At 55.4% G+C, this 12871-nt stretch overlaps 5 protein-coding genes across 5 annotated transcripts; 3 read left to right on the plus strand and 2 right to left on the minus strand.

The window, feature by feature from the left end:
- Positions 1 to 100: 100 nt before the first annotated feature.
- On the plus strand, positions 101 to 1935 carry VTJ04DRAFT_8079 (uncharacterized protein; the record flags this gene model as incomplete). The annotated part of the gene is made up of 3 exons (XM_069366476.1): positions 101 to 281; positions 352 to 941; positions 1012 to 1935. The coding sequence occupies 3 exons, from the start codon at positions 101 to 103 to the stop codon at positions 1933 to 1935; spliced, it is 1695 nt and encodes a 564-aa protein (XP_069217407.1).
- Positions 1936 to 2275: 340 nt separating this feature from the next.
- VTJ04DRAFT_8080 (uncharacterized protein) lies at positions 2276 to 2741 on the plus strand (the record flags this gene model as incomplete). Its single annotated transcript, XM_069366478.1, has 2 exons — positions 2276 to 2301; positions 2363 to 2741. The coding sequence occupies 2 exons, from the start codon at positions 2276 to 2278 to the stop codon at positions 2739 to 2741; spliced, it is 405 nt and encodes a 134-aa protein (XP_069217408.1).
- Positions 2742 to 3516: 775 nt separating this feature from the next.
- Positions 3517 to 4527, minus strand: VTJ04DRAFT_8081 (60S ribosomal protein uL15; the record flags this gene model as incomplete). Its single annotated transcript, XM_069366479.1, has 9 exons — positions 3517 to 3620; positions 3706 to 3818; positions 3875 to 3929; positions 3989 to 4024; positions 4153 to 4180; positions 4241 to 4295; positions 4358 to 4374; positions 4436 to 4474; positions 4525 to 4527. The coding sequence occupies 9 exons, from the start codon at positions 4525 to 4527 to the stop codon at positions 3517 to 3519; spliced, it is 450 nt and encodes a 149-aa protein (XP_069217409.1).
- Positions 4528 to 7689: 3162 nt separating this feature from the next.
- On the minus strand, positions 7690 to 8187 carry VTJ04DRAFT_8082 (uncharacterized protein; the record flags this gene model as incomplete). Its single annotated transcript, XM_069366480.1, has 2 exons — positions 7690 to 7980; positions 8035 to 8187. 2 exons carry the CDS (start codon positions 8185 to 8187, stop codon positions 7690 to 7692), a joined length of 444 nt encoding a protein of 147 aa, XP_069217410.1.
- A 455-nt stretch (positions 8188 to 8642) lies between these two features.
- Positions 8643 to 12338, plus strand: VTJ04DRAFT_8083 (uncharacterized protein; the record flags this gene model as incomplete). Its single annotated transcript, XM_069366481.1, has 1 exon — positions 8643 to 12338. One exon carries the CDS (start codon positions 8643 to 8645, stop codon positions 12336 to 12338), a length of 3696 nt encoding a protein of 1231 aa, XP_069217411.1.
- Between the last annotated feature and the right edge of the window lie 533 nt (positions 12339 to 12871).

A 12871-nucleotide genomic window follows, 5' to 3' on the forward strand; every position in this document is an offset into this window, starting at 1 on the left:
GCCTGCCATCATCGCCACGGGATTTTGCGCCGGCCACCACCACCGCCCTCCTCTCTCGCCATCCTCCTCCTACACCTCCATTCTCAACTCATCACCCATCATGATGGACACCGAAGATACCCCCATGGCCACCTCCCCCCCGGAGCGGACCATCCGGGACCTCCAAGTCGACAATGCCATCCGCGCGATACAGCAGAAGAAGCCTGTCCAAGATATTGACTTCACCATCCACACCATGGAGGATGGCACCCAGGTCAGCACTCTGGAGCGCGTCTGCAAAGGTATGCCGACTTCGCACGGAATCCTGTCTGCACCATTCAGCAGCGCGCGCGCGCTAACATGACGCTCCAGATGTCCAAGCCCCCGCCATGTACAAGCCGACCGACGAGCAGTTCTGGGAGGACGAGGCCCACACCCTACCAAACATCCAGTTCCTCAAGCAGCACTTCTACCGCGAGGGTCGCCTCACCGAGGAGCAGGCTCTATGGATCATCCGCAAGGGCACCGAGATCCTGCGCTCCGAGCCCAACCTGCTCGAGATGGACGCCCCCATCACCGTCTGCGGCGACGTCCACGGCCAGTACTACGACCTGATGAAGCTGTTTGAGGTCGGCGGCGACCCCGCCGAGACCCGCTACCTCTTCCTCGGCGACTACGTCGACCGCGGCTACTTCAGCATCGAGTGCGTCTTGTACCTGTGGGCGCTCAAGATCCACTATCCCAAGACCCTCTGGCTGCTGCGCGGCAACCACGAGTGCCGCCACTTGACCGATTACTTCACCTTCAAGCTCGAGTGCAAGCACAAGTACTCCGAGGCCGTCTACGAGGCCTGCATGGAGTCGTTCTGTTGCCTGCCGCTGGCGGCGGTCATGAACAAGCAGTTCTTGTGCATTCATGGCGGGCTGAGCCCGGAGCTGCACACTTTGGATGATATTCGGAATGTTGGTCTCTCCCGTCCTGCTGTTCCGCCTCCTCCTCCGCGGTGTCAGATGCTAACATTTTGTGTCCTAGATCGACCGCTTCAGGGAGCCGCCTACCCAAGGGTTAATGTGCGACATCCTCTGGGCCGACCCCCTGGAGGACTTTGGCCAGGAGAAGACGACCGACTTTTTCGTACACAACCACGTGCGCGGGTGTTCGTACTTCTTCTCGTATCCCGCGGCATGCCACTTCCTCGAGAAGAACAACCTGCTGTCCATCATCCGCGCCCACGAGGCTCAAGATGCCGGCTACCGCATGTACCGTAAGACGCGTACGACGGGCTTCCCCAGCGTCATGACCATCTTCTCGGCGCCCAACTACCTTGACGTCTACAACAACAAGGCAGCCGTGCTCAAGTACGAAAACAACGTCATGAACATCCGCCAGTTCAACTGCACGCCCCACCCCTACTGGCTGCCCAACTTCATGGACGTCTTCACCTGGTCCCTGCCCTTCGTCGGCGAAAAGATCACCGACATGCTCATCGCCATCCTCAGCACCTGCTCCGAGGAAGAGCTGCGCGAAGACAGCGCCAGCTCGCCGGGCCCCATCTCCCCAGCCCTGCCCTCCGCCAGCAGCGTCTCGAGCCAAGACCCCGAGTCCATCGAGTACAAGCGCCGCGCCATCAAGAACAAGATCCTGGCCATCGGCCGCCTGTCGCGCGTGTTCCAGGTGCTGCGCGAGGAGTCGGAAAGCGTCACGGAGCTCAAGACGGTGTCTGGCGGCCGGCTTCCCGCGGGCACGCTCATGCTCGGCGCCGAAGGCATTAAGAACGCCATCCACAACTTTGAGGACGCGCGCAAGGTCGACCTGCAAAACGAGCGCCTCCCGCCGAGCCACGAGGAGGTGCAGAAGCAGCAGGAGGAGGAGCGCGCGCAGGCGCTGGAGCGCGCGGCTCGGGAGGCGGAGCAGGATAAGAAGTTGCAGACGCTTTCGAGACGGCTGAGCACGTGAGTCTTGTCCATTTTTTTATTTGCGATTATTTCTTCGTTGTCTGTTATGCCAGATATTTTCTCTACTCTTTTTCTGTCAATATATTGTTCGCTGTCGTTGTTTTTTTTTCCCGACCTTAATATCCAATGTGTTCTCTGTCCATCCACGTTTCGCATGTTTTCCCTGCCTGCCTGAGACCGGCTCCGATTTGATTAACATATGTGTGTGATTGCTCGATCTTCCCCGACCTCGCAGCGATCGGAAATCGTCGCGGTCACGGTCTTCTTCTGCTTCGGGAGATGCTTAAACGAACGCCACACCTCCCTGGTCTGGTTCGGCCCGGTCTGGTCCTGAAGCTCGTATGCCCGACATGCCCTGCGTTGGTTGGTGGGTGGGGTAGTGAGGAGTTCGCGAAGCGTGTTTGGTGACGGAAGGGGGAGGAGGCTAGGTATTCGGGTTGGGAGGTTCGGAGATCAGGCAGAGAGAGAGAGACAGAGAGAGGTCCGGTCCAGAAATATCTTTGCTTATCCTATCTTCCTATCCTATCTATATACGGCGGTAGAGGGAGCGAGAGACATGGCTTTCCTTTCCATTCCATTGTGCTGGGGCGGTGGTATACCTTCCGAGGTGCCGACCGACCTATGGTACCTCTTAGGTACCTTTCTTCTAAGGATTTCTGGATGAAGCCGGGTGGTTTGTGGGTCGACAGTGCGGTGGTCAGTTCGTTTACTGGTGGTTGGTGGTTGGGAGGAACGGATGGCTGGGATGGGAATGAGGATGATTGTCCAATGCCTTTTGGTGATGGGGATGGCGGTGGTGATTCTTGATTTCTCTGATCCATACATCGGGTATCTGCCCAACCGCCTCGGTACTATTCCTTACCCGAGTTCCATATTCCCTTATGCGTGTGTTGGCCTTTGGGAGAGAATGGGAGAGCAAAGGGGGATGTGTCGTTGCTACAACTTGGGTTCTCTCGTTTCGCATGGCCTTCCTTGCAGTCTTCTATTCCCTGTTACACACAGAATCTTGTCGGTTGTTGGTGTTGAGGGGGGAATCAAATCGCCTCCTTCGTCCTGGGGTCGATCCACCTAAGCGGTTATGGGTTCTTGAAGCTGTACCGTTTCGTCACATGGGCTCAGGCTGTTCCTTTCACATCTGGCTCGATTGCAACTCGAAGCTCAATTGCGCAAACTTCGGCACGGGGATATGCTCAATACGGGAGAGAACACAGCAGAAGACGGACGACCACAGGAACCCCCAAGACAGACAATGACGACGACGGAATGATGCGAAAAGAAAACATGCCATTCCCTAATGCACCAATGTCCGAGGGAGCGTGCTCTTCAGAGCAATCCCCGCTCCCCCATCACGGAACCGACCCTGTTAAAGACTCCGGGACCCAGCACCAGCACACTCTCTCTTTATCGCAGTTCGCCGCGCCTGCTGCCCTGAACCTGTTGTTCCGAATTCCGTCGCCGCCAGTTGTTTTGGGGAGGGTAGGTTTGTTTCACTGTGTCGTTTTCCCATGGTGGTGGTGGTCGTGACCGAAAACGCAATTCGCTATATGCCCCTTTGATTTAACCCGTAAACCGCGTTCGACATTTAAGCAATGAGCTCGATAACGCCACCCGCCTCCTTCACCTTGCGCTCCGCCTCGGCGCTCACGAACCGCGTCCGGACAACCAACGGGATCTCTGGGAGACGGCCTGTGGAGAGAGCATTCTGTCAGCTTGCCATTGCCCCAAACATGATCCCCCCCATTCTCTCCATCGGATGCTGGTGTTTCCTTACCCTTGCCGAGGAGCTTGGCATAGCCGTGGGAGAGGAGGTCGATGACGGGGGCAGTGTCGGTCTTGGCGCCGCTGAGGTACTGCTCACGGGTCTCGGCGGGGACGAGCGACCAGCTATTTTGGAGTTAGTTGAGGTTCGTGGCGGTTTTCATCTCTCGTGTGGAACGTACAGCTTGTCGATGTTGATCGTCGGGGCCCAGTAGTGGTTGCGGAGGAGGTGGAAGTCTAGCTCGAATGTCAATCCCAAAGTCCGATGCCAATCCAGTGTCGCGGGTGGTACGTACGCCTCATGCCAACCTTGCCGAAGTAACCGGGGTGGTCTGAATGGTGTTTTGTCAGCCGTGATCTCCGAGTTTCGAGGGGACAGACTCGTTGCGCGTCGGAAGGTCTCCGAAGAATTGCGGGTTCCGTCGACACGCTCGAGCTGCGTTCGGGAGCTGGTGCGTACACTTATCGAGGTTGGTGCGGTGGTGGTGCTGTATTCCCAATTAGCTCGTCGTCCTGTCGAGTTCCAGCATTTTTCGCAGATGCCGTACCTGACCACCGGCCATACCACGACCACCGGGGTGCTTCCTGTGCTTGCCGACGCGACTGAAGAGAGATTCTGTCAATATTCGTTCGAAATCGATCGGTCGGTTGGTCTCGAAACGTACCCCTTACCGGCGGACACCTGGAAAACACCAAAGTCAGTATTTTGTCAACGGCGTCGGTCGGGGATTTTGGGGACGTACATGGCCGCGGTGCTTCCTTGTCTTGGAAAACCTGGTAGGCTGCGGCAGTCAGCAAAATGCTCTGCAATCGAGAACGGCGAGCATCATACCATGGTGGCTGTTGTTGAGTGTCGATGAAGCCTGGAATTTCCTCGACGTGATGGCGCTCGTCAGATCTGAAAGTCAAGGTCCCGCTCGGCGAAGTTAGGGCTGGCTATTTTTTTTGGTGGGCACAGAATGAACGGGCTTAGCTAAGCCGTGGCTGGTGCTCCACTTGCAGGGCACGCACGGACCAATGGCAGAAAGGGTTAGGGTTGACCTCACACGGGTGGGGCTATCGGCCTTCGAGGTTTCGGCGGGGCCTGTGTTCGGCAACCTTCTTGCTCGATTGGGAACTTCAAGCGGGGACGCTCGCTGACATAAGCCGCACCATCAACATCTCACTTCCAGGTCCTCATCAAGGTACCTACTTACCTAGATGGGTATCGGATTTTGATCCCTAAGCCTGGGACTTGAGGATAAAGCTCACCAGGTGGAGATGGGACATCCATGAGCAAGCAACAATGCCTCCATAACTAAGATACGAACCTGAAGCATTTATACTCAAACAACTAGCAGTTCCATAGCATTTGGCAACAACGCTGTCAATGTCTTACATTCAGTGTGTATGGGGCTGGTGAACTCAATGGTTTAATTCATGGCAACTGAGTAGTCTTCGGTACAACTACCTCAAGACTTTCATTGACGCTCCGGTTAACTGAGAAATCCTCCAGACAGGCCAGGTTCCGAAGATCCAACCTAACCAAACCAAAGCTCTCAAAGCAAGAAACTCTCCTTGGATACCAGGTGGCATCCCTTCACAGGCGTGATTTCAAGTCTGCATAGTCACCATGTTTGGCCAGCTTGACCAGTCCATCTTGCAGCAAGGTGCAGGGTCAAGGGTCTTCAATATCATGCCTCGTCTGCCGACACTGGGCAGTTCCCCGGTAGGGGCAAGCAACCAAAATCGAGTCGGTACAGCAGCATTTCTTCATCGAGGTATATGTGATGCACATGGTGTCGACTGTTGGTGTCGTATCAAGATTCGGTAGGGTGATGAATGGAGCAACTATGCCGGGTCGAGTGAGTTGATAGTAGAGGAGCGTGAAAGGTGATCAACGCAAGAGGCACGGGATACCTCTAGCAAAGGCTTCCATTTATATACGAGGATCGAAGAGTGTTAGTTGGCCCTTTCGTGTCTAAGGCCTATCAAAGACCCTATGAACAATGCCACTTTGACTTGTACCATGCCAGCTACCTTCCACGCTGGCACACCATCGACAGCTCACTCCCAAGTCCTCGTCTACTTAGGATGAGCATGGGATTTTGACGCCTAAGCCTGGGACTTGTGGATGAAGCTCACCAAGGGAAGGTAAGGAATCTCCATGAGCGAGCATCAATGGTTTCATATCAATTGTCAGTGCTTCACATCTGGTACTAGGATTAACTCAACAGTTCCCTTCATGTCCTGAACAACCTAACTGCAGCCTCCCGGTAACTACATCGTGAATCCTGAAGCAGTTCATATCCTCAAAGCCAACGTGACAAAAGCCCCGGAAAAACAAGAAATTCTCCGCAAACGACCGCCCAGGTACGCTCCGTATCTATGCGGGCCCGGCCAGAGAGACGAGGCACCTCCAATTCCATAGGCCTTTTACATTCCCTTCCACCCGCTCGTGCAGAATATACACGGATAGGGGTTGTTCGTCAGGGACCACGCCGGTTTGCATGTGTCGGTTCCTGAGAATGTACAAGGTTCCTTCCCTATAGTGCCATGCCCGCATGTCCACTTCTTTGGAATTGTGGTGCACATGGTGGCTGGTGCCGGTGTTCTCGCGTAGTGTGGTTGGTCCTAAGTGCGAAGGCCGACTATTGAAGTAGCTTTCTCAAGAGATCGATGTACGTCGTCGATCTTAGAAACGCGGATGTTGATTACCTTAATGGAATAGGTCTCCGATACCTTAAGAACGGGCTTCTATTTATGCATGACCAAGACACACTGTTTGACAGCCCTCCCTTTGGCATCCAGGACGTGTCAAGAACCAACACTGGCATGGTTGAACACTTCATTGCGGTTACTGCACGCTTTCGGATTCAGAGACACGCTTGTTGGACTCCAAACTGCAATTACACGCATCGAGGTCTCGACAACTCTTCTATTTTTCCCATCTTTAACAGCTTCAACAAAACCTGCTGAGACTATGTGAACTTCCAGGTAAGATCATGGCACCTGACATACAATTGCGTGGTCGACACGTCTTGCTAAGCCAGTCCATGCACCATGAACAAAATCCCCCTTGGGCAACCACTCCATCTCCCTTATCCCAAGGTACTCTCCCCAGTCCTATCTCACAACGATTCCGTCTCGATCGGCGGGCGCAGACGGACGTGTCAGGGGAAGATGGCGACACCCCTGATATACAAGTAGAGGTTCAGGGCCCTACAATACGAGGAGTAAAGGCAGCTTTGGGAGGGTGGTTGGTTGCTTGGGATGGTTAGGATGGCAGGGGGTTAAGTTCTGGGTCTTGTAGCCTATATGTGCGGGAACCCAGGATATGGACTTGAAGCATTTGTAGGTACGTAAACAACTTACAATTCCATGTAGATATTGACAACAGCACGGTCAACGCCTCACACCAGGTGTCTAAGGACCTAGTGAACTCAACGACTCAATTCATCGTCAGGAACTGATAGGGAGCCTCTAGCCAGCTGCTTCAGGCGCTCTTATCATTTCTTTCCTTTCGCTTTCTCCTTCTCCTGTCCGCCTTCTTTTTCTTGCACGTCGAACAGTCCTCAGTATCGTTCGAATCGCGACGTGTCGGCGCACACGTCTCGGTTCCAGGGAATTTACAGTATGTAAACCTGCTTGTGAGATGGCCGCATTTCCACTTCGTCAACCATGTGGTGCACATGGTGTCCCACTGGTGTCCAGTGTTGATGTAATATGGGTAGCTGGTAGGCTGACCAAGGGTGCAACTATTTTGAGCATATCAAGTATTTGGTAGAGGAAGGGGGAAAGGAGGCCAACGCAATACGCCCAGTATGGCCCCAGGAGAAGATTCCATTTATACACGAGTATAAAAATGTGTTAGCTGGCCATTCCGAATCTTGGGTGTATCAACGACCCTCGCAACAACGCCATGAACGCTTCAATGCCATTACGTAGTGACACTTTGACTTGAATCACGCCAGCTGCCTCCCACGTTGTGTGTGAATTGTCCTTGTCATTCACCTCGTCACAACACTTGGACCACCAGCTCAAGCAGGTCAAAGAAGGCATCCCCAGTGGCGTCCGCCTTCTCGATGCCGAGACCCAACAAGAGGGTTCTCTTGTCATTGGGGTCTCGTAGAGCCAAGTGACTCGCAATTTGGCTCGCATACAGATGCCCCATGGTTTCCCGTCCCTCGCCACCAGCACCAATCAATGTCCTTGGAGTGAGATGAGTTGCTGGAAGTGCCCCGAGTCCGCCCACGGGCAGTGCCATGTCAAGGGTGGCTGCTGACGGTGCAGAGAGTGGTACTTGAATCTTGATTATTGTCAGCCTGGGAATTAGGAATATGGATCCTGGCACAAAACTCACCCATTGACCAAGGCGACCTCCTTGGGATACCGTGATTACGATTTTGTCTGAGAAATTGAGAGACTCGACCTCCGTCAGAACGCCGTTGACAGTTCCGGCCGCTCTCTTTGATGGAGCCGGGAAGGCCTCTTCCCGGATGGAGGCCTCGGCCATTTTCAACAGAGTGCGTCGAGCAACGGAATGATGAGTCGAAGTGTCATCTTCAAGGCAATCACTGGGGTGTCGACGATGGTGAGCGATGCCTTGTGGTTGAGCATTACAGTGCAGGCATTGTAATACACACCGTAATGGCACTGTACGGATCCGCGTTGGTGGTGCCCCACCAGTCCAGAATTCTGCCGGGCGGACAAGATTTCAATTTCCTCTTGATGCAGTTCGCGAACTCCAAAACGCGATGAGCAGCCTCGATGGGTCCGGACATCACCTGGACATTGGACGTGTCCTGGGCGGAATTTCTTTGACATCGCTCTCAATTTCGATTCTTCATTTGTATTGATGCGCAACTAAGCCGCCTTGTTCACTCGGTGACCCCCGAGTATCCTTCCACCGGGGTAACACCCAATCTCAGCTTCAGCCACCACTGAGATCAGAGCTGGCCACCCACAGACATGACAGCCACCAAGAAGTTTGTCCCGCGGCAGCGGAAACGCAAGGTCCTAGACCGGCTGCGGGCACAAGAACGGGCCACCCACGAAGTCGCCGACAGCAATGTCCTCGAGATCCCCCAGGCCGACAAGACCGAGGCGGAGAGAAAGAAGGCTGAGCTTCGTGAGCAGCTGAGGCCCCAGGGTGTCAAGGTCAGCAGCAAAAAGGCCAAGCGTCTCGAAAAGTACATCGAGAACAAGCTCAAAAAGGACGAGAACCGCGAGCTTCTCGCCAAGCTCGCCGCCAATAAGATCGACACCAGCCTCTTCGCCAGCGCGAAATCCCTGGGTCAGACGAAGGAGACCAAGAAGGAAGCCTTGCGTCGTGCGCTGAGAGAGCAGAATGCCGGTCTGCCTTTGGACAAGTCGGATGCGAGTCTTCTTTACGAGCGGCGAAAGGTGCCTAAGCTGGATGAGCTACCGAAGCGTGAGCTGCCAAAGGATGAAGGAAGCGCGAGCGAATCCGAGGAAGAGGAGGAATCCAAGATTCCAGACAATCAGCCAGAGCCTGTTCCAGAACAGCCTCAAGCCCCGGTGGTCCCGGAAACCCAGCCAGCACCCAAACCCATTATCGAAGTTAAGGTCGGTTCCGGTCTGAAACGACCTCTGGAGACCGACGAGTCTGGCCGCCCTATTCTCGCAAAACGCCAGAAGCGTGGAGGCGTTAAGACCAAGCACTCCGTGCTCCCACCGGTTGCCTTGGAGGAGTCCGAATCCGACGAGTGGAATGGTTTCAGCACCGAAGCTGAGGGTTCCCCAGCAGAACCGGAAGATGATTCCGAGGAGGGCAGTTCCAGCGGCGAAGGTAGCGAGGGAAGCGGAGACGAGGAGGACAGCGAAAGCGACTCCGATGACGACGTTGAGAGCTCCGATGGGGACGTGGACCCAGATGATGAGGAGGCTGAGAGGAGGAGACAGCGATCTTCTGCTTTCAAGGAATGGGCGCACCAACAGCGGAACGCCGCTCTAGGATACACGCCCATCAATCCCAATACCATGGTTCTGGATATACCAAAACCGGCGAACTTCAAACCGCGCCCGATCGAAGAAGACCCCCTGCCGGCTGAACTGCTGCCCGGAACCAATGTCGACCGGAAAGCTTATGCTGTCCCAGTCACGAGAGATCCCGCGATCCAGGAGGCTCGCTACCAGCTTCCCGTCTGCGCTGAGGAACAAAAGATCATGGAGGCCATCCACAACAACGACGTGGTGGTCATTTGTGGTGCAACCGGTTCGGGCAAGACCACACAGATCCCACAGTTCCTTTACGAAGCTGGCTACGGCGCACCGGGCGGGCCAACTCCCGGCATGATTGGTGTGACCCAGCCAAGACGAGTGGCGGCCGTCAGTATGTCGAAGCGCGTCGCCCAGGAGTTGGGCGACCATTCCCATGTGGTGGCCTACCAGATCAGGTTCGAAGGCAACGTGGATCCCAAAACGGCCATCAAGTTCATGACGGACGGTGTGCTGCTGAGAGAAGTGGCACAAGACTTCGCGCTCCGCAAGTACTCGGCCATCATCATTGATGAGGCTCACGAGCGGAGCGTCAACACCGACATCCTTATTGCCATCCTCAGCCGAGTAGTGAAGCTCAGGGCGGAGCTGGCAAAGGAAGACCCCTCTGTCAAGCCTTTGAAGATCATCATCATGTCCGCGACTCTCAGGGTTGAAGAGTTCGCTCAAAACACCAGGCTTTTCAAGACACCACCGCGAGTCATTGAGGTGGAGGGTCGCCAGCATGAGGTTACTATCCATTTTGCCCGTAAGACGCGGCATGACTACGTGGAAGATGCGTTCCGGAAGATTTGCCGAGGGCACCGCAAGCTGCCGCCAGGAGGCATGTTGGTGTTCCTGACTGGCCAGGGAGAAATTTCTCGGCTCAGCAAGAAGCTGAAGGCTGCCTTTGGTGGGTTCACTGCGGCGGAAGGCCCCAAGGTTCGCCTTTCAGGGAGTGAGGCACCCATCGAGGTGGAGGACATCGATTTTGGAGAGGCGGACGACCGGCACGCCTATGATCAAGACGATGAAGCCGATTTCGCCACGGACGAGGAAGAGGAGGAGAAGGAGTTTGAGATCGAGGACGAAGAGATGGGTGCAGGCCCCCGCAAGATGCACGTCTTGCCCTTGTACTCGTTGCTCCCGACGAAGGAGCAGATGAAGGTGTTTGAACCCCCTCCGGAAGGGTCACGGCTGGTCATCCTCGCCACCAACGTGGCAGAAACCAGTTTGACCATCCCTGGCATTCGCTACGTCTTCGACTGCGGGAGGTCAAAAGAGCGGAAGTACGATCCAGTCAGCGGCGTTCAGAGCTTCGAGATCGACTGGATCAGCAAGGCGAGCGCGAAGCAAAGAGCTGGTCGTGCCGGCCGTACCGGCCCGGGTCATTGCTGGAGATTGTACTCGTCGGCTGTGTACGAGCGGGATTTCCCCGAATTCTCGCCGCCTGAACTTCTCCGCATGCCGATTGAAGGTGTGGTCTTGCAGCTCAAGTCCATGAACTTGCAGCATGTGGTCAATTTCCCCTTCCCCACACCTCCAGATCGCCAGAGCATTGTCAAAGCCGAGAAGCTGCTCACATACCTGGGAGCGATATCGCCGAGCGGTTCCATCACGCCTGTCGGCGTCAGCATGTCCATCTTCCCCCTGGCTCCCCGCTTCGCCCGGATCCTGCTCGTGGGCCACCTCCACGACTGCCTCCCATACACTATCGCGATGATTGCCGGACTTTCTGCTGGCGAGATTTTCGTTCCCGAGAACCAGGCCATCCCAGCAGCCGTCGAGCAGACCGAAGAGTTCCGCACCAACGAGGATGTCATTGCCGAAGACAAGCGGGCGCGGATCCGCAAGGCCTACAATACCGTCCACCGCAATTTCTGCTCACTCGACGACAAATCCGATGCCATGAAGATCCTCCAAGTTGTCGGCGAGTTTGCGCACGAGCCCACCGAGGAATGGTGCGAGAGCCATTTTGTTCGTTACAAAGTCCTCAAGGAGATCATGCAGCTCCAACAACAACTCGCCAACCTTGTCCGCACCAACATGCCGGGCTTCGCCAACTTCCAGCTTCCAGAGAAGCTCCCGCGGCCATCCCCGCAACAGATCCAAGCCCTCAAGCAAATGGTCGCGGCAGGTTTTGTCGATCAAGTCGCCATCCGCGCCGACAAAGCGCCCACGCCGCCCGCCGAAATGTGGCGCAAACCCCGCCGCGCCATCGACGTCCCTTACATCCCCCTCATCCCCCTCGACTCCGATTCCTCCGACCCGGCCGACAAACTGGTCTACATCCACCCCTCCTCACCCCTCGCCCACCTCAGCGCGGACGAATGCCCCGAGTACGTCGTCTACGCGCACCTCCAACGCGCGGGCAACGTGCTCCCGACCGAAGGCGAGGATGGCGCCCCAGCCAAGAAGCCCAAAACGCGCATGCACGCGCTCACGGACCTGACGGGCTCCCAGCTGGCGAACATTGCCAAGGGCACGCCACTCATCACGTACGGAAAGCCGGTCAAGGAGGTGCAGGGCTCGGACGACGGCAAGACACGGGAGGTGTGGGTGGTGCCGTACCTCCGGGCGGAGACAGGCGGCGGGCTGGGCTGGCCGCTGCCGATGAGGAAGGTGAAGCAGAGGAGGGTGTTGGGGAAGGGGTGGGTTGTGGAGTGATGAGGTTGGCCGGCTGGGGTTTGTGAGGCGGAAGCTTCTCGAGAGGTAAGTTGGTTTCCTTTTTCCCAGATGTTTTCAAAGTTTTCCAAACTTCCCAGATGATGATTCTCTCAAGAGGCTGTTTATGATCTTACCATGATTATAAACCATTCACCTACATTGTTCTTTTCCTGAAGGGGCATTCCTATCTTTTGGATGATTATCATGATATCTTTGTCAGAGATCGCTAACCTGAACAAGGCGGCAGGTTTGTTTGCCCATTTGGCTTGGCGTTTGTCACAAGTCAATGTCGGGATGGTGGTCAAGGCATGAATCAAGGTATCATGGTCATGACGGTGTTGTCTCGGGACAAGGTTTTGTACATGTTGTATTATGCATACAGGACCCCAGGGTATCTAGTATATAAGGTATATATCGCTCCAGCGCAAAACAGAAAGCATACAAGCCAGGAAACGCCACCACACACCCGTCCGATCATACCTATCCGTGGCATAATTTACCATCCAAACGCCGTTATGAATCCCGTCCACCAC

This window comes from Mycothermus thermophilus (assembly GCF_041956435.1).
Source record: "Mycothermus thermophilus strain CBS 625.91 unplaced genomic scaffold VTJ04scaffold_5, whole genome shotgun sequence".
Lineage (NCBI taxonomy): Eukaryota > Fungi > Ascomycota > Sordariomycetes > Sordariales > Chaetomiaceae > Mycothermus > Mycothermus thermophilus.